Source organism: Girardinichthys multiradiatus, chromosome 2 (assembly GCF_021462225.1).
Source record: "Girardinichthys multiradiatus isolate DD_20200921_A chromosome 2, DD_fGirMul_XY1, whole genome shotgun sequence".
Lineage (NCBI taxonomy): Eukaryota > Metazoa > Chordata > Actinopteri > Cyprinodontiformes > Goodeidae > Girardinichthys > Girardinichthys multiradiatus.
This window is the reverse complement of record NC_061795.1, coordinates 29899458-29927390: the sequence shown is the minus strand read 5'-3', so window position 1 is coordinate 29927390 and position 27933 is coordinate 29899458. Positions and strand designations below refer to the sequence as shown.

At 43.7% G+C, this 27933-nt stretch overlaps 1 protein-coding gene across 3 annotated transcripts; it reads left to right on the top strand.

Moving 5' to 3' along the window:
• The first annotated feature begins 3495 nt into the window (after window positions 1-3495).
• ppp6r2b (protein phosphatase 6, regulatory subunit 2b) lies at window positions 3496-27196 on the top strand. Of its 3 annotated transcripts, none has more exons than XM_047352051.1 (25): window positions 3496-3785; window positions 5579-5718; window positions 5837-5992; window positions 6099-6197; window positions 6484-6670; window positions 10013-10150; window positions 10237-10302; window positions 10421-10533; window positions 10604-10717; window positions 10892-11012; window positions 11122-11283; window positions 15967-16200; window positions 16293-16357; window positions 16441-16556; window positions 16652-16737; window positions 16816-16893; window positions 16970-17067; window positions 17151-17208; window positions 17365-17486; window positions 18487-18659; window positions 18763-18919; window positions 19192-19274; window positions 21554-21749; window positions 23660-23806; window positions 27139-27196. In XM_047352051.1, exons 3-25 carry the CDS (start codon window positions 5865-5867, stop codon window positions 27170-27172), a joined length of 2775 nt encoding a protein of 924 aa, XP_047208007.1. In that variant the 5' UTR covers window positions 3496-3785; window positions 5579-5718; window positions 5837-5864; the 3' UTR covers window positions 27173-27196. The 3 variants fall into 3 exon arrangements, with proteins under 3 accessions (XP_047208007.1, XP_047207986.1, XP_047207998.1); XM_047352030.1 differs by lacking the exon at window positions 27139-27196 and adding an exon at window positions 24404-24518; XM_047352042.1 differs by lacking the exons at window positions 3496-3785; window positions 27139-27196 and adding exons at window positions 3896-4055; window positions 24404-24518.
• The last annotated feature ends 737 nt before the right edge of the window (window positions 27197-27933 follow it).

Genomic DNA, 27933 nt, shown 5'->3' with positions numbered 1-27933 from the left:
CTATCAAAGATTGTGTATTTAAAACTGTCCTTTATGAATATCTAACTTTATGTTTTGCCAAAATTAGTGAAAGTGAATTAGTGAATTCATTGTATTTACGAATCTATATGAACCAAAACTGGATTTCTTCTTGACTGATATACATTCATATTGTCCAACAACTTGTCAAAATGGAAGCACAGCAGAGAACATTTCGAAAGCTGAAGACAATGAACCAGTAACAGATGCAGGTGACTTGTAAATTGAAAATGTCTTCTGAGTAAAACTTAAATATGTCATTAAGCCCTGTCTTTCAATAAAGATTGTAGAAAATTAGACCATTCAAGGTCAAGCCCATAAGGTTTTACAGTGTCGCTAAAGTTTCATTTTACAAGCTTTGTAGCTTTGGATGGTATGGTAATATGTTTTTTAGATTATTGTGCATAGAGATCAAACAGGTACCGTGAGGCCAAGCGTGCCACTGCCCGGGCTGTGGCAGAGGCAAAAACCCGGGCCTGGGAGGAGTTTGGTGAGGGCATGGAGAAGGACAACCAGTTGGCCTCGAAGCGATTCTGACAAACCGTCCGGTGCCTCAGGAGGGGAAAGCAGCGCTTCGCCAGCACTGTTTACAGTGGGGGTGAGAGGCTGCTGACCTCGACTGGGGACATCATCGGGTGGTGGAAGAAGTACTTCGAGGATCTCCTCAATCTTGCCATCACGCATTCCCTGGTGGAAACAGGCTGGGGACTCTGGGTTGGACTCTTTCAACACCCAGGCTGAAGTCACCGAGGTGGTTAAACAGCTCCGCGGTGGCAGGGCTTCAGGGGTGGATGAGATCCGCCGAGTACCTGAAGTCTCTGGATGTTGTGGGGCTGTCATGGTTGGCACGCCTCTTCAACATCATGTGGCTGTCGGGGACAGTGCCTCTGGACTGGCAGACTGGGGTGGTGGTCCCCCTTCATAAGAAGGGTGAGAGTGTGTTCCAACTACAGGGGAATCACACTCCTCAGCCTCCCTGGTAAGGCCTACGCCAGGGTACTGGAGAGGAGAGTCCGGCCAATAGTCGAACCTCGGCTTCAGGAGGAGCAGTGTGGTTTTTGTCCCGGCCGTGGAACACTGGACCAGCTCTATACCCTCTACAGGGTACTCGACGGTTAATGGGAGTTTGCCCAACCGGTCCACATGTGTTTTGTGGACCTGGAGAAAGCATTCGACTGTGTCCTTCATGGTGCCCTGTGGGGGGTGCTCCAGGAGTATGGAATCGGGGGCCCTTTACTAGGGGCCATCCGGTCTCTGTACAAGCGGAGCAGGAGTTTGGTTCGCATTGCCGGCACTAAGTCGGACCTGTTCCCGGTGCATGTTGGACTCCGGCAGGGCTGCCCTTTGTCACCGGTCCTGTTCATAGGCGCAGGATTTCTAGGACTAGTGGATTTTGTCTCTTCTTTTTGCAGATGATGTGGTCCTTCTGGCCCTCTCTAGCCAAGACCTACAGCATGCACTGGGGCAGTTCGCAGCCGAGTGTGAAGCGGCTGGGATGAAGATCAGCTCCTCCAAGTCCGAGGCCATGGTTCTCAACCAGAAAAGGGTGGCTTGTCCTCTTCAGGTTGGAGGGGACTTCCTGCCACAAGTGGAGGAGTTCGAGTATCTTGGGGTCTTGTTCACGAGTGAGGGAAGAATTGACGGGAGATCGACAGACAGATCGGTGCGGCTGCCGCAGTAATGGGGGCACTGTGCCTGTCCGTTGTGGTGAAGAGAGAGCCGGTCGGTCTACGTTCCTACCCTCACCTATGGCCATGAACTTTGGGTCATGACCGAAAGAACGAGATCCCAGATACAAGCGGCTGAAATGAGCTTCCTCTGTAGGGTTGCCGGGCGCCCCCTTAGAGATAGGGTGAGGAGCTCGGCCATCCAGAAGGGGCTCCGAGTAGAGCTGCTGCCCCTCCACATCGAGAGGAGCCAGTTGAGGTGGCTCGGGCATCTATATTGGATGCCTCCTGGACGCCTTCCTCAGGAGGTGTTCCAGGCACGTCCCACTGGGAGGAGGCCCAGGGGACGGCCCAGGACACGCTGGAGGGACTATGTCTCTTGGCTGGCCTGGGAATGCCTTGGGCTCCCCCCGGAGGAGGTGTCTGAGGAGAGGGACGTCTGGACATCTCTGCTGAGTCGGCTGCCCCCGCGACCCGGTCCCGGAAAACGACGAGTACGAGATCAGATACATATTAATATTGTTGCAAATAGCCTAGTTAGCATAACAAGAACAATGCATTTTGCCCTGACACGCGAGGTAGCTGTGGTTACCTCCAAACACAAACATGCAGCCATTATTGCGTTGCAATAAAATGTCCTTACATGTTAGCAGTTTACTGCAAAAATGTTGCACTTGATAATCAAAATCTTCATAACGTTTATTTGCAACAAAGACGACTTAAGAATTTCTAAAAGTGACCAGCAAATTCCAGGACCATCTTTTTCCAAGAGAATTTTCAAGGATATTGTTATGCCACCAGAGCAGAACATGCTCAATATCGTCAACAATTAAGTGTGAATGAATTACACAGACGTTTTGATTTTTTTAAGCCATAAAAGAACCTATTAAATTGTCCATTTTCTATTCTGTTAACCATCAATGGTACAGTGAATCTCGAAGGTATACTTAAAGATGTTGAAAAATGTATTCATTTTATTTCACTTTTTCCAGCTTCAATGTGACATATATTCTATACATTTCAACTGGAAAACAAGCAGAAAAAAAAGATGCAATAACCGGTTAACATAAGTAAGCACATCCTTAAGCTAATTCTTTGTTGAGCCACCTTTTCATTAACTGTATGTGATCAGTTTTCTCACATTTTGAAAGACTTTAGTCAGGCCTATTCTTCTTTGGGTGAAGAGAGCTCAACCCTGCCTCCTAGACCAGAACACAAAAATTAGGAAAACAAGAGATTGTTGTCACATATAGAACAAATATTGTCGGTTTTTGTAATATCTCTGTGGCTCCATATTTCCTTATATTATCGATGACTGTCTTTACTGTGCCATGGTGTAACCCTAAATATAATGGTGTGGAGTTTAGTTTTTCTTGTCGTACCTGAAATGTCTTTATTTACCTAGGGATCTGTAAATGTGATGACAAACATGGCAATCACTTTACAAAAAACAAACAAACAAAAAAAACACTCAATACAAGAACCTTAAATACCTATTTAAAACAGTCACATAAAAACGTAATTATATATCATAGGCAAAGTTTTGTTTCTCTTTTCTAGTAAGCTAACATATTTGTTATTTCAAATAAAAAAAAACACATTTGTAGGTTTTTGATTACTGGATTCTATACAGAGAAACAAATTGCATGTGCTTACCTGTATTAAAATGGTTTTTTTTTTTCCCCCTTTATCAAGTTTATTTAGATGTTTTTTTCCACATTGCTACTTAAAAAGGAAGGGGGCTTTCTTCGTTACACCAAACTACTAGCAACGCCCCTGGAGATAGTAACATTTAAAAAATACATTTATGTTTACAGTTGACTTACAGCTAACCATTTGATAACACATTAGGCAGTCGCCATTTTTTTTTTTATTTCAAACAACAGATTCGCTTTCTGCCTGCCGTGTGTCAACACAACCCCAGCCGCCGTGTAACGGTGGCGTAAATGACACTGCAGCCAGGAAAGGGGTAGTAGTATGTTAGGCTAACAACGCAGTCAGAAATAGGCTGCTATGGGCCTTCGGGTGACCTGACAGCCGAAGTAGCCAAATCCCGTAGTCCAGCCTGCATATAACGACCGATGAAAGGATGATACAGAGGTAAGAATCGCCTTTGTTTTTGAAGGAACACACTCCGCTATAATAAAAGCTGTTTGAGCTGCCTCGCTGCGTTAACTTGACGGCTGAAGACACCGAGGCTAGGTCTGAATGAGGAGGACGTTGTCTCACAGCCCGCAGCTGTGATAAATAACAGCTCTGTCTTAGCTGAGGGTTTAAATGCACCATGTCTTCACCGTACTAAATTAGTTTGTAGCGTCAGCAGAGCGAATGAGGTTGTGCTAGCGGGCTGCTGTTTTATTTGGATGAAAGGTAAGTGTGGAAGGCACCGTGGCTAAGCGCATGGATCACGCTTAAAAATATCTGTTTTATGATTAGCTTACGGACATTTTCCCTGATATATTTTTTACTCAGATTTAGTTAAGTGTTTTCGGCGAACATTAAGCATTTACAGCAGCACTCAGGACGTTTAAAAGGCCTCTGAAAGCTGCCCATGGTCGAGCTGTTGTCGTCTGAGCTACATTAATAAAGCCTTTTGTACCTTTTGGGAAAAGCTTGATTTCTAATGTCAGATCAGATAAAGCTACCTGGCTGATCTTTCTGTAAAATCAATCAGACTCAGTTTAGATATGGACTTTCAACTATAGAACAACATGACATGGTCAATTTTAATATTTGTTTTGGTATTTTTTTTTTTTTTTTTGTGGGAACTTGTTCAAGCTATGAACTCCACTCAACAAACAACGTTTGTTGAACATGCACCTGGTGACGTCATATAAGGTTGTTGTCTGTATTGGCAGTTTCCATTTTAAACAATCCTTAAGTTAAAAATAAAAAGATGGTGTTATGAACAAATTCAAACAGAAACCAAACTATGTCAAATTAAACTCTGCATCCTATATATGTTTGCAATACTTTGCAAAAATTGCATTAGTGTGCATGACAGTCTAATATATTTGTGCTTATAATGAGGAGTTATATGGTCTGATGGCCAGGGTAGGAAGGATTTCCTGAGGCGTTATGTAGTGCATCATGAATAAGTCTTGCACTGACCACGGTCTTTTGCTTGGCAAGCACATCATCCAGGTAATGTAGATATTGTCCTCATATTGTTCTTAGACTTGACTACATCTTTCTCTGTGACCCCATCATCAGAGCATCCATCGCCATACCCACAGTGTTACAGGCTTTGCGGATCAGTTTGTTGCCTCTGTATGTCCACACGGGATTACACTACAGACTCATAAAACACGCTGAAAATCATTAGCCAGATGTTAAATGACCTCAGCCCAATGGTGCTCATTATTATAGATATTCAGCAACTATTTTGAACCTCTACCTGGTTCCTATATCATCACTGTTGTAGTCAACATCAGCTGGAAAGAGTAAGAAAAAAGTACTGTATGCAGTGCTACTGGGTAGAAGTGGGTAATAAGGAGTTACCTTTATTTGAGGTACTCAAAAAAAAATCAGTATTTCTAAGAGATGTTCAGTCAGCGTCCATTAACAATTCTTCCTCTTTCTGTTTTTAGCTGAGATACGCAAGTTTGCACTTTGTAATGACAAAGGTCTCAGCTGGCCCAACCCATCTAAATCAGTCCTGAGCCCAGTTAGTATTTGCTGATGTACCTACAGGTCTCAGACAAACACCAAAGCAAGCTGTGTGCTATCAATACATAATTAGGCACTAGTAATTCAACTATACACTCATTACTTCCTGCTCCTCCCTCAGAAGAATGCACAGTCGTGATTCAGCTTCAGTTTGAAGACAGACAGAACATCTGTCTGATTTTATAATATTTCCTGTCTCTTAAATTCTTCTCTTTCCTCACCAGGTTAGAGAATATCTCCTGGGCTTGTGTGTTTGCTGTGGATGTGAGTGACTTGGGCGCGTGAATCTGCAGATGTTGATTGATGTCCGGGCTCTGATGATAAGGCAGATGGCTGTTTAGCGAGAGCGCCTCCTTGTTCATCCGTAAGACTTTCAAACTTAGTACTTAGTTTGTTTCTAAAATGTATTCAAGTGCAGGGTTTTGTGCTAGCCAATAAACTATGTTTCTAAGCTTCATACCTCATCCCTCTCTAAACAACAGCCAAGTATTAGATCCGCAGACGTCAACAATGTTTTGGAAGTTTGACTTGCACACGTCCTCTCATCTGGAGGCTTTGCTTGACAAGGAGGATGTCACCCTCGCCGAGCTCATGGATGAGGAAGACGTGCTGCAGGAGTGCAAGGCCCAAAACAGGAGGTATAATAATTTTTAATGTAAATGCATTAGCACTCTAAAGTGAATTTTGAGCCTACGTGTTTTGCCTCTGCTTACTTGAGCCTTTTGTGCTGTGATGGATTTACAGACTCCTCCAGTTCTTTTGCCAGGACCAGTGCATGCAAGAGCTAGTTCATTTGATTACGACAGAGCCCCCTGCTGGCACAGAGGAGACCAAGCGCTTCAAGTGAGTTTTTATGTGAGGCAGTGAACTGCATTCATGGAAAGATGAGTTTTGCTTGCTGTGCACAATATTGTATTGCGTACCTGCCACTTTATAGTTGGTCCTAGAGGTTAACAGGGTTGGAAAAAAAAACTAAATTCAACTAACCTTTTCACACTCATTTTAAAGGGGGAAATAGTTTTATTAATCAAAGTCAACTTATTAAAAGCAGTATGCCCCACATTTCTTTAGGTGCACTAAAGTGAGTTCTCCCCAATTGATTTACTTCAATATTTTTTTTTTTTTCCAGATATTCAAACATAGCATGTGAGCTGCTGACATGTGATGTAGGGGTGATCAATGATAAGCTTGGTAATGAGGAGCCTCTGCTAGAAAATCTGTATGCTTTCCTGGAGCAGCCGTCCCCACTTAACCCCCTCCTGGCCTCCTTCTTCAGCAAGACAATTGGGAACCTAATAGCACGGAAGACTGAGCAGGTAATTACACACACTCTGACTGCAACAATGACGCAGAAAATCATAGAAAGCTACGTCTAAATTTCTACATTCTAGTGATTGAATTCAGGTTGGATTTAAAGGAAAATGCTCACCAATAGATTAACTTTCACCTAGGATGGCTTTAAAGTTTTCTTCTGTTGAAATGTGAACATCCAGATGAGCCAGCCTACAAATTATTCTTCATGATTTTGTAAAAGCCCAGTTGTTTAAAGGTTTGTTGGGTAAATTATTCAGCAGTTTTAATGAAACGTGGCTAAACAAAACTGTATGGAAAGTTGTAACATTTGACATGGATTTGTGTTTACATTAATAAAAGCACATCTGAAATTCCTGATGACTGGATTGGCTGTGGCCTTTGACTGGATCAGTGACACATTTGGAATGCTTATAGGTTAATGAAGTCACAGAGTCAAACATGATACACCACCTGTGCCATTTGTTTATGTGCACTTTCAATGCAGGACCTCGTAGAAGTATTAAAAACCATTGAACGTTTTCAAATTTTGTCACATTACAACCACACGCTTCATTATAGTTTGCTCTGATTTTATTTATTTGATTACTGCAGCACGTAATTGTTAAATGTGAATGAAGAATATATGGTTTACAAACTAAAAACTGAAAGTGGTGCTTATTTGTATTCAAAGCAATTCAATTTAAATTCAAAAATACTTTATTCATCCCAAAGGGAAATTAAATGTTGTAGCTCATATTACAACATCATTCCTTTCAACTCTGATCAGCCTCCCTGTTCCTCTCTAAAAAAACAACAAAAAGAAGCACCACATCATTACACTACCACCACCATGTTTCAAGATGGCATTTTTGTGTTCAGGGTGATGTGCAGCATTATTTTTCTGCCACACAGTGTTTTGCACGTTTTGCATCTGAGCAGTGCTTATTCTTCCAGATGTTGGCTTTATCCCCCTACATGACTTGTGGAAGACTGGAAAATGACATCTTTCAACAATTGCTTCATTCTTGCTACCCTAAAGATCAGATTTGTGGAATGCAAAAACTATTAAGTGTACTACCAACCGATTCTCCTGCCTGAGTTGTGGATCTCTGCAATTCCTCCAGGGTTACTATGTGCTTCCTGGTTGCTTCTTTGAGTACTCATTGTGCTCTAGGTTGTGCTTTACTCTTCCAGTTTCAGATTATTGCTTGATTGAACCGTACAAAGCTTATGATACTGTTTTGGAACGCAATCCTACTTTCTCGTACTCGTACTTGTACTCGTCGTCTTCCGCTTATCCGAGACCGGGTCGCGGGGGCAGCAGACTCAGCAGAGACGCCCAGACGTCCCTCTCTCCAGACACCTCCTCCAGTTCCTCCAGGGGGAGCCCAAGGCGTTCCCAGGCCAGCCGAGAGACATAGTCCCTCCAGCATGTCCTCGGCCGTCCCCTGGGCCTCCTCCCGGTGGGACGTGCCTGGAACACCTCCCGAGGAAGGCGTCCAGGAGGCATCCGGTATAGATGGCCGAGCCAGCTCAACTGGCTCCTCTCGATGTGGAGGAGCAGCAGCTCTACTCCGAGCCCCTCCTGGATGGCTGAGCTCCTCACCCTATCTCTAAGGGAGTGCCCGGCCACCCTACGGTGGAAACTCATTTCAGCCGCTTGTATCCGTGATCTCGTTCTTTCGGTCATGACCCAAAGTTCATGGCCATAGGTGAGGGTAGGAACGTAGACCGATCGGTAAATTGAGAGCTTTGCTTTTCGGCTCAGCTCTCTCTTCACCACAACGGACCGGAACAGTGCCCCCATTACTGCGGCAGCCGCACCGATCCGTCTGTCGATCTCCCGCTCCATTCTTCCCTCACTCGTGAACAAGACCCCGAGATACTTAAACTCCTCCACTTGAGGCAGGAACTCCCCTCCAACCTGAAGAGGACAAGCCACCCTTTTCCGGTCGAGTACCATGGCCTCGGACTTGGAGGAGCTGATCCTCATCCCAGCCGCTTCACACTCGGCTGCGAACCGCCACAGCGCATGCTGTAGGTCTTGGCTAGAGGGGGCCAGCAGGACCACGTCATCTGCAAAAAGAAGAGACGAAATTCACTGGTCCCCAAACCAGACCCCCTCCGGCCCTTGGCTGCGTCTAGAAATCCTGTCCATAAAAGTTATGAACAGGACCGGCAACAAAGGACAGCCCTGCCGGAGTCCAACATGCAGCAGGAACAGGTCCGACTTAGTGCCGGCAATGCGGACCAAACTCCTGCTCCGCTTGTACAGGGACCGGATGGCCCCTAATAAAGGGCCCCCGATTCCATACTCCTGGAGCACCCCCCACAGGGCATCACGAGGGACATACTGTAGTCATGACATGCTTTCTCCAGGTCCACAAAACACATGAACCGGTTGGGCAAACTCCCATGAACCCTCGAGCACCCTGTAGAGGGTATAGAGCTGGTCCAGTGTTCCACGGCCGGGACGAAAACCACACTGCTCCTCTTGAAGCCGAGGTTCGACTATCGGTCAGACTCTCCTCTCCAATACCCTGGCGTAGGCCTTACCATGGAGGCTGAGGAGTGTGATCCCCCTGTAGTTGGAACACACCCTCCGGTCACCCTTCTTATGAAGGGGGACCACCACCCCAGTCTGCCAGTCCAGAGGCACTGTCCCCGACCGCCACGCAACGTTGAAGAGGCGTGTCTCATCCACCCCCAAAGCCTTGCCACCGCGGAGCTTTTTAACCACCTCGGTGACTTCAGCCTGGGCGATGAAAGAGTCCAACCCCGAGTCCCCAGCCTGTTTCCACCAGGGAATGCGTGATGGCAGGATTGAGGAGATCCTCGAAGTACTCCTTCCACCGGCCGATAATGTCCCCAGTCGAGGTCAGCAGCTCCCCACCCCCACTGTAAACAGTGTTGGCGAAGCACTGCTTCCCCCTTCTGAGGCGCCGGGCGGTTTGCCAGAATCGCTTCGAGGCCAACCGGTAGTCCTTCTCCATGGCCTCACCCAACTCCTCCCAGGCCCGAGTTTTTGCCTCTGCCACAGCCCGGGCCGCAGCACGCTTTCTCTTTCTCCACAACTTTATTGCTGACTTGTCTGCTGTGTTCTTTAGTCTTGATGAAGCTGTTTGTTCACAAATGTTTTAACAAACCTCTGAGACCTTAACACTATACTGTGTTTAGTGTATATATATTGTGTGTATATATACTATAATAAATAACACACAGGTGGGCTATATTTAGTTGACTGCTGTGAATTTTTTTAGTGGCATCAGAGGAACGGGGCTAAATACAAATACTTTGCATACTCAGAATCTTTATTTGTTAAAAAAAATGATCATCAAAGTTTCTGTGACGTCTGTGCTGCACAGGTGATTAGTTTCCTGCGAAAAAAGGAGGGATTCCTTTCACTCGTCCTGAAGCATATAGATACGTCTGCCATGATGGATGTGCTGCTACGCCTTATCAGCTGTGTGGAGCCACCTCCACTTCGACTGGAAACTCTTACTGTACGCAATACATTCCAGTTTCTCCAATCATTTTCCATGTAAATTTTCTCTTAGGTGTGATTTAATGTAATATTTGTTCTTGTTAGTGGCTGAACGAACAGAAACTGGCGCAGAGACTCATAGAGCTCATTCACCCTGAGAGAGATGAAGAGGTAGATGAGAAAAGTTGTTTATATGATTTTTGTGGCTAAAACATAAAATCATTTGTCAGGCAACCAAAGTTTTAGAAAAAGTTAATGTCTTTGTCTTTTTTTTTTCTATTCTACATAGAGGCAGACCAATGCTTCCCAGACGTTGTGCGACATCATTCGTCTCAGCAGAGATCAGGCCAGTCAGCTGCAGGAGATCTCCCAGCCCGACCCTCTGCTGACTGTGCTAGAATCGTAAGTCGCACACTTTCAGCAGTTCACTCGGTTGTAGAGACGATGACGTACTCTGCTGTGGTTTTTACAGGCAGGAGTGTGTGGAGCAGCTGCTGCAGAACATGTTTTCAGGAGAGACGACTGAAAGCTGCATCGTCAGTGGGATTCAAGTTCTACTGACCCTGTTGGAAATCCGTAGGCCAGTGTGAGTGAGAAGTTTTGAATTAATTTGAAGCAAAGTAAAAATAAGATTCTCGGATGATGATTTCAAATGATTGCTTATCTTTTGACCAATGTTTTCATCTGTGTTTTATTTATTTTTTTGTCATACCCACTGGCTTTCACTTATAGATCTGTCTATACTCTGTTTTTATGACAGGGTGGACGGTGTAATGGATGCTCAGGGATTTGAAAGAAGTTACACTGTTAACAGCAGTATTTTATTGGCTATTCAGCCACACCTGATACACTTCCACCAGCTCCTTCTGGAGCCACCTAAGGTACAGAAACAAAGATAATATGATTCATAGGTCATACAGAAAACCAAAACAGTATACATGTTATGTAAAGGATCTGAAATTGTGTGCTGTTTATTTGTGCGTTGCATAGCGAGATCCCATGCTGACTACTTTGGGTGTGCTGGAGGAACCACTGGGGAACACGCGGCTGCATGTGGCCAGACTGGTGGCCTCTCTGCTTTACACCAGCTCTGCCAGCCACGCAGTCGTAGCACAGGAGCTCTGCAGGCTTAATACGATGGACCTTCTTCTAGTGAGACACACATTTGTTATATTTTTACCATTTCCTTTTTTTAAATTGTGGAGACCAGGCATGAGCCGGTAGGAGATTCATATAATTTGATAACCTCCAATAAAAACATAGGGCTTTAACAGCATCATGACATATACACTAAGATTTTAATAAAATGGTACCTAATCTGTTTTTTTTTTTTTTTATTTAAACAAAAAATCAACAATTAACCCAACGTCTGCTAAAATAACATGATTGTTACAGTTAGACTAATGTTATTCATGACATTTATTTATTCTTATTTTGATCTTGATGCATAGACTAAAACAAAAATAGAAAATAAACAATCCATTTAGTGGTGTTATGCCTTCATGTATTACAGGTCCAAAGTGCTACAGTTTAACAAATGATATGTAAAATAAATAATTTTGTATGTGATAACTTAAATAAAATTGTAATAACATTACATTCAATAAATCCAAAAGTGTTTCCATATTTATTGAAATGTGTTAACATTAAATGTAGAATTTAATAAATGTCAGTCAGAAATTAAAGTTGTTAAAGTTGTTAAAATCAAATATTGGTATGTATTTAATAATTTCATATTTCCTGTACTTCAGACCTTGAAATGATTTAAAACAAAAGTTACGTATGTAACTACGGTTCTATGAGTCCCGGATGACCGCTAGAGGGCAGCGCTGCATGCGCAGTTCGAGTAATTATACCAACAGAGTCACACCTGTGACACCAGATGACCACAGAGGCTATAAATGCCTACGTCATCCGAGGCTCTGTTCCTACAGAATCCTCTCGCGGAAGCAAGGATTCTGAGTGACACAGAATCTCTGGCGGTCATCCGGGATTCATAGAACCTGAATGACTAATACCAACCATGTCACGAGGAATCTTGAGCACATACCTCACTGAGAGGGCCCAGCGGAGCCTCGCAAAAGAACCTGGCCCAGGGGATGAGGCGCGACCACATTGACATTGTAGAACCTGGCAAACGTGCTTGGTGAAGCCCACGATGCAGCAGCACATATGGCCTCCAGCGGAACCCCCCTCATAGCAACCCAGGAAGCAGAGATGCTCCAGGTAGAGTGGGCCTTCATATGGACCGGCAGTGGACGGTGTCCTGCACTGTAGGCGTGGCAGATTACATTCACAATCCAGTGGGACAGAGGTTGTCTAGAAAGGCGACAACCCAGCCTGGGACTGCCATAGCACAGGAAAAGCTGGTCTGAGCGTCTAACAGCTTCAGTGGCAGCAACATATGCCTCCAGCGCCCGTACTGAGCACAATAACTCAGACCCATCCGCCGTTGCACCTGACTGAGGCCGAAACTGAGCCAATCTCAATGGCTGGTTATGGTGCGAACTGGACAACACCTTAGGCACAAACGCAGTGTTAGGCCGCAAGGCAACACCAGAATCATCTGGACCCCATCGGAAACATGAGGGGCTGACAGAAAGAGCATGCAGCTCGCCCACCCTCTTAGCCAAAACAATAGCCAACAAAAAGGCAGTCTTATAAAAGAGCCACTTGAGGTCCGCCTGCACCAAAGGCTCGAAAGGGGAGCAGCACAAAGCTTCGAGAACCAAGGGCAGATCCCAATCGGGCACTCTCTGAACCAGCGGCGGGCGCAACCTACACGCACCGCGCAGAAAAAGAGAGACCATATTGTGGCTCCCCACCGTTCGGTCGTCAACAGATGCATGATGACATGAAATTGCTGCGACGTATACCTTGAGGGTTGAAGGAGAGCGGCCCTCATCAAACAGGGACTGGAGAAACTCCAGAATAGTGGGCACCGGACAAGAAACCGGATCTTCATTGCGGCCAGAACACCACTGAGAAAAAAGACGCCATCTGTTGGCATACTGGTGACAAGTAGAGAGTGGCCTAACACTCAATATGGTGCGCCTGACAGGGTCCCAACACCCAGTCAGCCTCCCAGTGGCCATGCCCACAGCCGGAGACGTTGAGGGTCGGGGTGCCATATCCGTCCGCCCAACTGGGACAGCAGATCCCTCCTGGGTGGAAGACACCATGGGGTGCCGTGACACAGGCTCCGAAGCAGCGGGAACCACGGTCTCTCTGGCCATAATGGAGCCACCAGCAACAATCTGTGGCCCTCTCCATGAACCCTCCATAGAGTAGGCCAAATCAGCGAGAGGGACGGAAAAGCGTACAGGAGAACCCGAGGCCAGGGATGAGCTAGCGTGTCCTAGCCCAGTGCGCCTAATGCCCCTGTTAGGGAATACCAAAGGAGCAATGGGTTGACTCCTCCGTGGCAAACAGATCCACCTCCGCCTGACCAAAGCAGTCCCAGATCATGCGCACCACATCGCAGTGAAGGGACCACTCTCCCGGAGCAGGGGCCTGGCGAGAGAGATAGCCCACGACCTGATTGCGCACCCCAGGTAAATACATCGCTCGTAGGGTGGACAGATGAAGAGAGGCCCACTCCAGAAGATCCCTGGACACCTCCAGAAGGTGCGCCGATCTGGTGCCTCCCTGATGGTTGATGTGGTAAACGACAGAGGTGTTGTCTGTTCGAGCTAGGACATGCCATCCCTCTAGGTGGGGCAGAAAGCGCCAGAGGGCCATGTGTACAGCCTGCAGCTCCAGCACATTTATGTGTTGGGAGCGCTCCCACTGACGCCAGAGACCCTGGACCACTCTGTGTTGCCACACAGCGCCCCAGCCCATGGGGCTGGCATCTGTTGTGACCACCTCCCTGCGACACACCACTAACCCCATAAGGACAAATAAGTCCCGTCTCGCCATGGAGCTAGGGCACAAATGCAAGTCCACGTCACCATGAGCCTGCGTCCAGGCGAAAGCTGTTGAGCCACCTCTGCAAAAAACGCAGAAGGAGCAAACCCAAGGGCACAACAAGAGTGACTGAAGTCAGTTTGCCTAGCAGCTGTAGGAAGGTGATGTAGGGAAACCGCCTGTCCAGCCTGAATTGACTGACCAACTGGAGTATGTCGGCCACCCTGAGAACAGGTGGACGAGCCCTCATAGTTGTCGAGTCCAAAAGTACCCTAAGAAAAGTGGTCGTCTGGGACGGAACCAGGCAACTCTTCGCCAAGTTGACTTTGAGGCCCAACTGCGACACATGAGCAAGAAGGCGGCACGTATCTTGGATGGCACCTGCCCAAGAGGGGGCGCAAAGGAGCGTCCAGATATGGAAGAATCCTGACTCCGGTGGCCTGCAGAGGAGAGGGGGCCGCCACAGACACAGTAACAAGAAGCCGTGAGCTGGGAAAGGGTGTGCGAACACTACCGTCACCAACAAACAGCAAACTTACCTGCAGAAATCCTCCACGAAGATCAACCGGTTGCTGCCCTAGGAGGGCGAAAATACTGCAACTCCAGCCAGCAAGCAACAGGGCGTCCAGGCAACGGGGAAGCAAAGCTCATAAAAACAGCACGCGAGAAGAAATAAGGAACAGAACCTCAGATGCCGTAGGCATATATAGCCTCTGTGGTCATCCGGTGTCACAGATGTGACTCTGTTGGTATAATTACTTGAAATGCGCGAAGGGAACATTCAGTGCTTTCAGCACCGCCCTCTGGCGGTCAGTAGGAATGAAATCGAACTCTCCTAATGACTCATCACATATTCCCATGAATCTGATTGGTTAACCTCAACAGCAACTCATCTGCAGGCCAATCACTTTGTCTGTAGCAGTGATGTTGCCACCAGCTGGCTAAAATAATAACATGTTGCAACTCTGTGCTATGAAATAATTTGAGAAAATAAATACTTAAAACCTCTTGAATTTTGAAGTGAATTATTTTCGCGTTTAATTGCTTAACTATGTATTTATGAAATGATTTGAACTTTTTAACAATTGTCAGATTTGTTTATTTATTGTTTGCATGCCCACTTATATTTAAATTATCCCATATATTAATATTTATTTAACAACGTTTTGATGTATTAAATTGTGGCACAATTGAACATTTGCCTTTCTGCTCTTCATTGATTAATATAAGTGTAATTAGCAGATATTAGCTTGTTTAGTCAGGCTATCTGCTCCAGTGGCCACCCTGGAGTTGGCTCTTTTACTGACATGAAGCTCGTAGCTTGCCAACTGTGTTTTCAAATCAGCGTTATCTTAACGGGAGTGATGGGTGATGCTCTTCTAGTTTCCACACAGCAACTTTCTTAGGTTTCTTAGGTTGGAAAATATTTCCAACCAGCCAGATTTGCCTTTCTTGTGAGCATAGGATAAGTATATGAGTTGTCTTTCAGCCAGCTGATGAGCAGTCTACAGCAACAGGTAGGGTAGGGACTCTTTGCCCCATACAGCTGGAGAAAACACTTGTCACTCCGGAACTTTTTCTGGCATTTCCTTAGAAAGACTTTAAGCCGTAGGGGCGTTATGGCAATCAAATTTAAAAGATTAGAAATCTCTGCATATCTTTTTATCATAGTAAGCAGCCCATGCCAATGGAGGTAGAAGTGCATTTTATTTTGAATTTAGTGCAGTTTGTTTATTTATGGCCAAATTACAACAAATTACATCCAAAGGTCCAATTCATATTCAGTTATATAGAAACCAATTCAATTCCAATTCAATCACATAGTTACATTTGGTTCTATTTACATACAGTGCATTTTAATCCTAACTATAATATAGTGCAATTAAAGGCAGATGTTAATATGTGTAATATGTCTGCTTTTTTCAGGACTTGTTCTTTAAGTACAACTGGAACAACTTTCTGCACCTCCAAGTGGAGCTTTGTGTTGCTGCCATTGTCCGGCCATGTGCCCATGAAATGAGACTGCAGCCTGGCTTAGCTTCCCAGGATAAACCCAATCCGTATCAAGACATACCTCAAGAGCAGAATATAAGCGAGACCCCAACCTCCGAACCTTCAGTCACCTCTGAAAACTCAACCCACAACTTAATGGTGACTCATGTAAGTTTAATGTTTCCAGATATCATCCAGTGGAGACAAATGACCTGACCTTTTCAGAATTTTGTTAACCAAGTCATTCTTTCTCTTGAAAGTTGTTCCAACACTGCCACCTTGTCCAGAGGATTCTGGAGGCTTGGGAAGAGAATGATAAAATCCAGTAAGGATTATCTTTGGGATCATAATGTGATGTTTTGTCATGAGGATAAAACCAGATTCTAAAAGCGTAATGCGTTTGGTCAGGTCGGAGGGTGGCATGAGAAGAGGGTACATGGGACATTTGACCAGGATTGCTAACACCGTGGTGCACAACCTGGAAAAAGGCCCAGTTCACACCCAGATCAGTAACCTCCTCTCAGGTGCATTTGACAGTAATGCAAGGCAATTATAGAAAAAGCTTTAATTGTAATTTTACACACAGAAGCATCAAAATTATTTGTGCTTTTCTATGCAGAGCTGCCAGACGACTACAGAGGCCGCTGGGAAACCTTTGTGGAACACACACTATCGGAGACCAACAGAAAAAACACCATAGACCTGGTAATCTCATGCACCTCGACAGCTTTTTTTTGTTGTTGTTTGTTTAAACAAAGAAAGTTAAATCGGTAATGTGTTCAGGTTGGAACTGGAAACCCTCGATCTTCTTCAGAGGATGACATGGAGAGCCCCTTCCCTAAAGAGCTGACAACACAGCAGGTCTGAGCGAATAAGGTGACAGAATATTTAGTTTTTGTTTCAAACACGCTCTGATCATTGTGGTTATGTGTTTAAGGCCTTTTCAGACTATCAGATCCAGCAGATGACCGCTAACTTTGTGGATCAGTTTGGCTTTAATGACGATGAGTTTACAGACCACGACGACAGCATTGGGTAAATTACCTGACAATGTTCTTTCCGCTCCAATGGGCTCACTAATTTCTGTGCTGACCGGGTGATTCTTGCTCTTGTTTCAGGGCAACGTTTGACCGGATCGCAGAGATCAATATCAACATTGATGCAGGCCATGACACTGTGAGTTTATTTATGTCTATCGTGCGTTTTATGTTTTGAGTTTTTTTTTTTCTTATTTTCTAAAAGACCATTCGTGTGGGGGTTGTTTTTAGACCTCGGGATAAAAGAGAATGCTTTCTCCCGGCACTATATCTGAAATATAGCCGTTTTTTGCAGGCCAACACAGCTGTGTTTGAGGCCTGTTCTAAGGAAAGGATTCAGCCGTTTGATGATGATGAAGAGGACATATGGGAGGAAAAGGAAATCAACTATGCAACACAAACCAAGTCAAGAAACAGGTTGACAAAATCGTCTCTTAATTGGAGTATTATGCCTCACATATGCAATTTCTTGCAAAAGTATTCACACCCCTCGAATTCTTCTCCCATTTTGCAACATTATAGCCACAAACGTCAGAGGGTTTTGTAATAGCTGAGCAAATAATGTATAATTGTGGAGTTGCCGAAAAAATGATAAAAGGATTTCAAAATGTTTTTTTCAAAACAATGCAGATGCTTTGAGCTGCTTTCACTCTGAGACTTCTAAATAAAATCCGACGAACAAACAACCTTCAGATGTTCCCTAATTAGCTGGTAGAGTGTGATTTCATCTTGGTGTAAAATCAGCTGTTCTATGAAGGCGTCAGAGGTTTGTTAGAGAACAGTTGGGAACAAACAGCATCATGAAGACCAAGGAACACAACAGGCTGGTCATGGAGAAAGTTGAGGAGATGCTTAAAGCAGGGTTAGGTTATCAGACGATCACCTTCAACATCTAACAGAGCACTTTTGAATCTATCGTCCTATAATTGTAAGAGCATGGCAAATCTGCAAACCCACCAAGGTGTGGCCGTCCCCTTAGAATCAAAGCAGCACGTGGGCGAGAATCGGTCGACACTCAACAAATCTGGCCTTTTAAAGTAAAGGGGTCAAAAGAAAGTCATAAGAAGTCCTGTTTGAATGTAAATAGGACTTCCATGTAGGGAACACAGCAAACATGTGGAAGAAGGTCCACTCTCCAGAATTAAAACAAAAGTAAACTTTCTGGCCTACATACAAAGCTCTGTGTGGTAAAAAACTAACACTGCACATCACTCAGAAAATACCATCTCCCCTGGTGGTGACAGCATCATGATCCTGGGATGCTTTTCTTCAGCTAGTCATACCCGATGACATAAAATTCAATTGAAATCTATCGTTTGTTGTTGTAACCTGACAAAATGTGCAAAAGTTCAAATACTTTTGCATGTCTGTGTATTTGCATGTATTGACATATTAAAGTATATTGTTTTGTTTGAAGGTTCGGTGGCTCGCCTTCCTCCCAGAGCCAAGACGCCAGTCAGACGTGTGAGAGGACAGCAGCTTCCAGCACCGAGGTTCCTGACAGACCTGCAGACTCTGATTCTGAGGAGGAAGACAATAAAGATGACTTTGGTCCGTTTTCAAACCAGGGCCAGACAGACGTGCCTCCAAGTAAGATATGTGTGCATGTTTTAACATGTATACAGTATGGCTTAATCCCAGAATTTGTGTGTTTAAGGTTTCACTCAGGTTTGTTTGATGTTTTTGTTGTTAGGCTCTGACTGGGTTGCAGACTTTGGAGAGGTGAACTCAACGGCTCCTGCGGCTGGAGCAGCGCTTTCCCCCTGGGACGCTCCGGTCTCCCAGCCAGCTGCAACAGAGGCGAAGGACAAAGGGTGGGCCAAGTTCACAGATTTTCAGCCTTTCTGTTGGTGAGTTTGGGCTCTGTTAAAATATAGTTGAAACATTAAGAAAAGTACCTTTATTTTGTTTTATTTTGCTTGTGTCTTGTAACAAGTCACCCCAGTATCGTTGTTATGGACCAACTGTTTTGGACATTTATATGCACTGTCAAAAATGTTACAAAACTTATTGGGAACTGCAACAAGGTTATAAATGATGCAGGTTTACTCCTCATTTTAAATGTCTGTGAGTGATCAAGTATATAATCTAGGTTTTCATATTTGTGTGGTTAAATGTCCAGCAGCTCTGAGACAGGTCCCAGATGCAGCTCTCCTGTGGACTCGGAGCTCAGTGGATCAGACGGCACCAAACCAAACCCAAACCGTAAGTTGATGCAGATTTCAAATGATAAATTGAAATATGTAATCCGTGACGAGTACCTGGCATGTGCAGCATTTGTTTTTTACAACTCTGCATGTAGTTACATACTTTCTGGTCCCAACATTACATTGTGTAGGCCCTGTGTATGCAGAGCAGCTACCTATACAACTACCCACCCTTAGGCATACACCAAACGCGACTCCTAAGAAACCTCATCAACCCTCTTACTGATTGTAGTGTGCTCCAGCAACCTTCTGTAGCTCTGCAGTTGTGACCAAAGGTTTAAAGAATGTCAAAAATGACCTGATGCCAACATTAGCCCAGCTATCTAGAGGCAGTTTGGTGATAAACCACGCTTTTTACAGCATGATGGCGCATCAAGTCAGAAGGGAGAAGTAAAAGCTAATGCCTCTTTTCCGTTCACTATTCCAGTGCCGCACAGCTCCACTCTGCTCTACCTCGCACTACAAAACCTGTTGTTTCCATTGACGGCTAGAGGTTTGGCTTGAAGCCCCACCTTCAGTCATCAGCTCAATATGCTGTGCAAAATAAAATAAACACTCAGCATCGCACATGTTGTCTTCTCCAGCCATTGTGCTTCTTAATATTTTAGTAGTCGCTCTTGAATATTTTTACCTTTTCCCGGCACTGCGGTGTGCAGTAAGATCTGTGGCTTGTCATTCCCTCTTGGCAAATACCTTCTCATGCTACTGACATATGACTGACTACTCTCATGGCCAATCAGTGAACAGCAGTCTGTTTGCGTCACATTTTGCCCCTGCTCAGCCCCGATGGAACAAGCTGACAAGCAGGTACCAAGAAAGCCAGTACCTGGCCAGAAAAGCTAGTAATAGAAACGGTTGCAAAACGGGCTGAGTGGAGCCGGCCAAAGTAGAGCCCATGGGAAAGGGGCATTGCCATCTGACAAAAGGATCTAACATCACTGAAGCAGTAGAGTTGGTGAAAAATCACATTTCTGTCAGCCTCAAACGGTTTGGCACACAGCTACACTACATTGATTGATTCACACCCTCTAGTTCTTTGTCTCAACACCCTAGCTCCGTGCACATTGAATCCTGTACGTCGCTGTCGTTTTGCATGTGGATCAGACTTTGTCCAAACCGGAACATTTAATTTCAGACTATGCAAAGCTTGCCAAACAATAACAATATGAACTAAAACCTAAAGACCCAGGAATATATTTTATATTCTGTGATTATATTTATTTATTTCAAATCAACCCACTCCAAGTCAAAGCCCAAGTCAAGATCTGGGCTTTGACTAGGCCGAGACCTTTCCATTCTTTTAATCCTCAACCAGTCCTTGGTGGATTTGCTAGTCTGTTTTGGATCATCGTCATGTTGCGAAGTTCAGTTCGGCATCAGCTTTATGGCTTTTATAGGCAATCTCGCGTTCTCCTCAAGCAATCTACACAGCAGAAGACATTGTGGAGTGTATGAATGTGACCGAGCCATGTCCTGCTCGAGCAAAACATCCCCAAGCCATGAAACCTCCAGCTCTGTGCTTTACATGTGGTGTGAGGTTCTTTTCAGAAATGCTGTATTTGGATTATGCCAAACATGTCCTCCATTCTGGGGTCCAAATTGAAGACTTACTATTCCACAAATTGTGGTCTTTGTCTACATTCTCTCTGGCAAACCTTACTCTGGCCTTCATGATTCCCTTATAATTCAGTGGTTTCCTCCTTGCACAGCTCCCATAAAAGCCAAACATTTGCAGTGTCCTTCTGATTGTGCAGGCATGCACTTTCTTATGAACAACAGCATAAGTTGGTCCCCTGATGACTTCCTAAGATTTTTGGAGACTTATTTTAGCTTCTGCATTCAGGTTGAATGTGCTTAGATGGGATGTTGGCAGATGTTTTGAGTGTCTTTCACTGGTAGGTGGTTTTCTGTACAGTGGAATGGCAGCTTTTAAATCTTTTTTTCAGACCTTTTCAAATCTATTTCCAGATTCATAAGCTGCTACACTCTTAATTCTGAAGGCCTCAGGTGGCTCTTTGGATCGTATTATGGTGTTTACTCTCACTGCAGTAGTCACACCAGACTAAACGCCTACGTCCGAGGTATAAACAGAGCAAATCTCCTTCAAAATGCTGAGTAATGATGTTCTAACCATGTGCACCTAATGTGACACGTATAATTTTAGCTAGGAAAATCTGTTAGCTGGGAAAAGTTGAGGTGGTGTATCAGTAGGACCCATATAGGTGTTTAAAATCACCATCTCTGTTAAACATTTTTAACTCCATCCTTCCTCCCCAGCATGTGTGTGGAGCGCCTGCGTGGCAAGAAAAGCTCCACTTGTCGCGTCGGACAGTTCCTCCTCCAGCAGCTCAGACAGTGATGAAGAGGAAGGAAAGACAGAGTCCACTTCCAGTGAGACGGTCACCACAGGTGCAGGGAAGGAGACTATCCGGCTGACTGTGGATGCCAAAAATGAGAGGGCAGTCTTCACAAGGTACTCATTCTCATGCACAAAGAAGAAGCATTCGCTCTGTCCAGTGTGTCTGCCTTGCCTTACTGTTTTTTCCCCCCCAGAGACCTTCTCTCCCTCTTTTCTAAAAGTTTTTTTTCTTTACAATTTTACCTCTTTATCCTCCATTTTTACCGTTATCATTCTCCTACCTTGTATTCCCTCCATTCTCGTTTACCCTTCGTTCCAGAGTTTTCCGACCTGCATTCAGACGGTATGTTTTACTTTGGGGGCCTCTGCGGCGTATGGAATGTTGTGCGGATCGGTTTTTAAAATGCCCTTGTTTGCTCGTTGCATATCACAGGATGTGGAGTAATATTTTCATTTTGTCATTATTCTTATTAATTGTAGTTCATGAAAAACATTCACTAACCTACAATTTCTTATTCAGGACACTTCTTAATTGAGGATTCCACCAGAACATGATAGAAGCTTACTGCCGTGGGAGATTATGAGATTGTGCTAGATTTAATATGAAGTTGGTGTTTTTGTGTAGATCTGCACACAACTAACAGTCTGTCAGATAGCATGCTATGAACAAAGATTGCAACCATTTCAATTGATTGACATTCTAACAGACTGTTTCATCGGGAAATGACTAACAGTGCACTGAAGAGCATGCTACAGTTCATTATATGCAAGTTTAAACTGAAGAACATCAGCACAAGCCCTTTCCTAGCTGACTTTGACTGATCAGTGTGAGCCCCCCTGTGTACAGGTTGCTGTAAGCACATGAGAGGAAAGTGTCCAGTGTATTAAGCAATCATGACCCTTTTACCTTTTCCACATTTTGTTTACAACCACAAACTTTGATGTATTTTATATGCTTGGCAAACGCAAAATAGCGCATAATTGTAAAGTGGAAAATCCATTGGACAAATTCCCTCCAGAAGTCAACTAATTAGTAACCAGTCTACTTGTGTGTAATTTATTCTCAGCATAAATACATCTGTTATGAGAAAGTCTCAGATGTTTGTTAGAGAACATTAGTGAAGAACCGAACGCACAAAGACCAGGGAGCACAGCGGACATGTCGGGGATGAAGTTTCGAAAACGTTTAAAGTAAGGTTTATGATATAAAACAGCATCCAAAGATTTTTAACATCTCGGGGAGCAATGTTCAATCCATCATTTGAAAAATGGAACCAGTATGGGAAACCTACCAATACAAGGAGGCAAGGAGAGCCATGAGGTGGAATGCAGAGATTCACAGCTCTGGTGAGGGAATTTGTTGGACAGTAATATGTTCATGCAGGCTCCACAAATATGGCCTCAAGCTGTAGGAAATCCTGTTTAAAGTTTGCCTCAAGCCATGGAAGAGGGTGGTCTCCTTAGATGAGACCAGCATTGTACTTATTGGCCTGTCTACATAAAAGTGCTGTATCACTGCACATCATTCTAAACACATCATCCTGACAGTCAAACGTGGTGGTGGCAGCATCATGCTGTGGGGACGCTTTTCTTTTGCAGGGACAGGGCTGCTGGTCAGAGTTGGTGGATGATCACTTTTGAGAATGACAGCGACACAGAGCTAGAGCTACAATAAATGGTTTATTTCAAATCATATTGATGCATTAGAATGGTCTAGTCAAAGTCCAGACTTAAATCCAATTGGGACTTGGAAAATGAAATTTCTCAGATGCTCTCCATCCATTCTGAGTGAGCATGAGCTGTTTATTCATACAAATTCAGAAAGCCTTGTATCATTTTCCTTCCATGTCACAATTATGCACTTCTTTGTCATTGTCTGTCACATAAAATCCAAACAAGCACATCCAGTTTTGTGGTTAGGGTAAAATATGGCAAAGTATTAAAAGGTCAAAGAGGCATGACTAGTGTTCTGATCATACTTCTTTTTTTATTCATACAATTATGATTTTGTTGTTTGTTTTCAGTGAAGTAGATAAGGTGCCTATAGATGGACTCACAATCAAGGAAAAAGAGAAAGACGGAGACAAAGAAGATGACAAAGAAAAGAAACATGGAAACGGTTCCAGCACAGTTACTGCCAGTCCAGCTAACCAGTCGGCTGCTGTCACACAGTGAGTGTTTGCTCTTTGTTTGGGTGTTTTGTATAAAGATCCATCAGGTGGAGGTGAGATCAACAAACACAAGGTTAAATCCTGTCACAGGTGCAGATTGTAGAAGCAAAAGGAGAATAGTTGCTGTCTGTGTGTCAGGCTAAAGACAGTTTTATCTTGATGTGGAGGTATTTCAATCAGCAGGCTGGGCAGGAAATCATTTTCTGACTTCTTGTTATTTATTGACTTCGTGTCCGTGACAGAACTTTAGACTAGCAGTCTGTTAAAAAGTTGCAGTCAAAGTTAATACATTAATGAAAAACAATCACTGGTTATATTAATCAGCTAAGAATCCAGAGTCCTAACTGATACTGGAAATTCAGCGTTTAGGTATTTGTCAGCCTGAATAAATATAAACAACATTCTCTGGGAGCTTTTATTTTAAATGAAAGCTTCTAGCATTTTAGCAGCATCCTCACTGGAAGCGTGTGGACACGGTAGCTACCGACCTCACCGTCTGAACCAGCTACTGTCATGTTGTGCAACACGATCTGCGTTGCTTAGTGAAAACACAGCAATGCACCAACCTCACCCACCAACAGTGGTGCATATTTCCAGAATCTGTAGTCTCAACGGATGGATGATTGGGAGTGATTTGATCATGTCGGTCTGGACACATTTCTCAGCTGCAACCTGCCTACCTTAGAGAAGAAATCACTGAACTCCATATGCGACCTTCTCAAAGGTAAAAGCTTAACTGAGAGCGTTATCTTTATATGAGACATAATTTAAAAATCTGTCTTTGGAAATCTTAACAATTTTTTAAAAAAGGATTTGTAAGTTAATTTTAATTGGTTAGACATGATTAAATTAGTTTGAATTCCTTAACTTCAATTGAAAACTGTCCATTGTACCATTTCATGAACAGTTTAAGGTCTTGATACTAGATTGGTTTGACCTGTGACTGTGGAAGAATACTCCATGAATACTCTAATCTCTTTCCAGGAATCAGATAACAGATATGGGTAGTAGGTTTGTATTACATTTAAAATTTGGCTTATTTTCCATCTTGCATGTGGGAAAATAACTTTTTAAAAAAAGAGGACTCTTAATACAGGTCCTTCTCAAAATATTAGCATATTGTGATAAAGTTCATTATTTTCCATAATGTAATGATGAAAATTTAACATTCATATATTTTAGATTCATTGTACACTAACTGAAATATTTCAGGTCTTTTATTGTCTTAATACAGATGATTTTGGCATACAACTCATGAAAACCCAAAATTCCTATCTCACAAAATTAGCATATTTCATCCGACCAATAAAAGAAAAGTGTTTTTAATACAAAAAACGTCAACCTTCAAATAATCATGTACAGTTATGCACTCAATACTTGGTCGGGAATCCTTTTGCAGAAATGACTGCTTCAATGCGGCGTGGCATGGAGGCAATCAGCCTGTGGCACTGCTGAGGTCTTATGGAGGCCCAGGATGCTTCGATAGCAGCCTTTAGCTCATCCAGAGTGTTGGGTCTTGAGTCTCTCAACATTCTCTTCACAATATCCCACAGATTCTCTATGGGGTTCAGGTCAGGAGAGTTGGCAGGCCAATTGAGCACAGTGATACCATGGTCAGTAAACCATTTACCAGTGGTTTTGACACTGTGAGCAGGTGCCAGGGCGTGCTGAAAAATTAAATCTTCATCTCCATAAAGCTTTTCAGCAGATGGAAGCATAAAGTGCTCCAAAATCTCCTGATAGCTAGCTGCATTGACCCTGCCCTTGATAAAACACAGTGGACCAACACCAGCAGCTGACACGGCACCCCAGACCATCACTGACTGTGGGTATTTGGCACTGGACTTCTGGCATTTTGGCATTTCCTTCTCCCCAGTCTTCCTCCAGACTCTGGCACCTTGATTTCCGAATGACATGCAGAATTAGCTTTCATTCGAAAAAAGTACTTTGGACCACTGAGCAACAGTCCAGTGCTGCTTCTCTGTAGCCCAGGTCTGGGGAATGCGGCACCTGTAGCCCATTTCCTGCACACGCCTGTGCACGGTGGCTCTGGATGTTTCTACTCCAGACTCAGTCCACTGCTTCCGCAGGTCCCCCAAGGTCTGGAATCGGCCCTTCTCCACAATCTTCCTCAGGGTCCGGTCACCTCTTATCGTTGTGCAGCGTTTTCTGCCACACTTTTTCCTTCCCACAGACTTCCCACTGAGGTGCCTTGATACAGCACTCTGGGAACAGCCTATTCGTTCAGAAATTTCTTTCTGTGTCTTACCCTCTTGCTTGAGGGTGTCAATAGTGGCCTTCTGGACAGCAGTCAGGTCGGCAGTCTTACCCATGATTGGGGTTTTGAGTGATGAACCAGGCTGGGAGTTTTAAAGGCCTCAGGAATCTTTTGCAGGTGTTTAGAGTTAACTCGTTGATTCAGATGATTAGGTTCATAGCTCATTTAGAGACCATTTTAATGATATGCTAATTTTGTGAGATAGGAATTTTGGGTTTTCATGAGCTGTATGCCAAAATCATCCGTATTAAGACAATAAAAGACCTGAAATATTTCAGTTAGTGTGCAATGAATCTAAAATATATGAATGTTAAATTTTCATCATGACATTATGGAAAATAATGAACTTTATCACAATATGCTAATATTTTGAGAAGGACCTGTACATTTGATTAGTATGCTATATGAAAATAGGACTTGATACCCTCTTGGAGCACATTCTTAATTTGTTAATAAATACTTGTAAACCTTGCTTGTTGCTCCAAATGGGATAGTTCTTCCACCGCTGTGCTTTAGTTTACACATAAGACTTGATACAGGAGCCGATCTGCCTGTTGGTCTCATTGTAAAGAGTAAATATATCAGCAGGGAATGTTGTTTTCATCAGAAACGTACCTATTTATGGTTTATATACCGCTTTTGGCATAACAATGTCTATTCAGAGTAAGGACCTGATCTGGCACATAACAAATTATTGGTATGTGTGTAAATATGCCTCCCAATTTATTCGTGTTATGTATTATTTGCTTTGCCTGCCTTGTCTGACTTATTGCTAAATTAAACTATGCGGTATCCTTGCAAAACAATTTTACTTATTCCACGATTCAAAGAAAAGCCTCTACAGATAGTTTTGTTGCTTTTTTTTTCTGATGTCCTACTTGGATGCAAATTTCCAGTAAAACATCCGGTTTAAATGTTTAGTTTTTGGGGGCTTAGATGTTGTGAGCTAAATTCAGATAACTAATTCAGATTTACTCCATTTGGTTGATACGAAGTGGCTCATTAGAGTAAAGATTTCTAAATTAATGTTCTCATTGCTTTTCTTGTGTTGCAGAGAGATGCAGTCCCCTGCTAATGGACCGGCCTAGCAGCGCAGCACAGGCCATGTTTTTGTTCAACGTGCAGCCATGCCCACCCCCCCTTTTTTTTTTTTTTTTTGCTTCCAGTTAGCAGCACCCAATGCCCCTTTGTTGTGTCTGAAGACATGTGAGTAAAGAGTAAAGATCCTCTGTTCTGGTGTCCAATGGCATTTATGCAGGAAAGCAGGCACACATGGGTAATATTGAGGTCTCCTACGCGCCTTCATGGCCTAATTACAACTGAAGTGCTTCTCAGAGGCCAAATGTGTTTTGTAGAGCCATTTCATTGTGCCAGACATCCAAGTCAACTTCTTTTATCCCAGAATCTCCCATTATTTGGGTCTATTTTCTGCTCATAAAATCAAGCCACCGTGATTTTTTTGTTTCTAGCACAGGATTTGACTGTTTACTCTTTAGTAATGAGAGCTGCATTGGAATAATCAGCCAAGATGCTTGGCTAGTTGCCATTTTCATGACCACTGACTTTAGCACGTCATGCCCGGACATGTTATAAGAAATGTAAGCGATAATTATTAGGTTTTTTGTTTTGCTGCTTTACTTATTCTCAGTCTGTTTTCATTAACTGTAATCACTAAGGAAAGAAATGGTCTTTGTTTGCATTTAATTATTGGATTTTGAGAGAATCACAATTCACTTCTAAAAGACTCATAATTTAGATGTGTGTGTGTGTGTGTGTGTGTGTGTGTGTGTGTGTGTGTGTGTGTGTGCGTGCGTGCGTGCGTGCGTGTGTGTGCGTGCTTTGCATACAT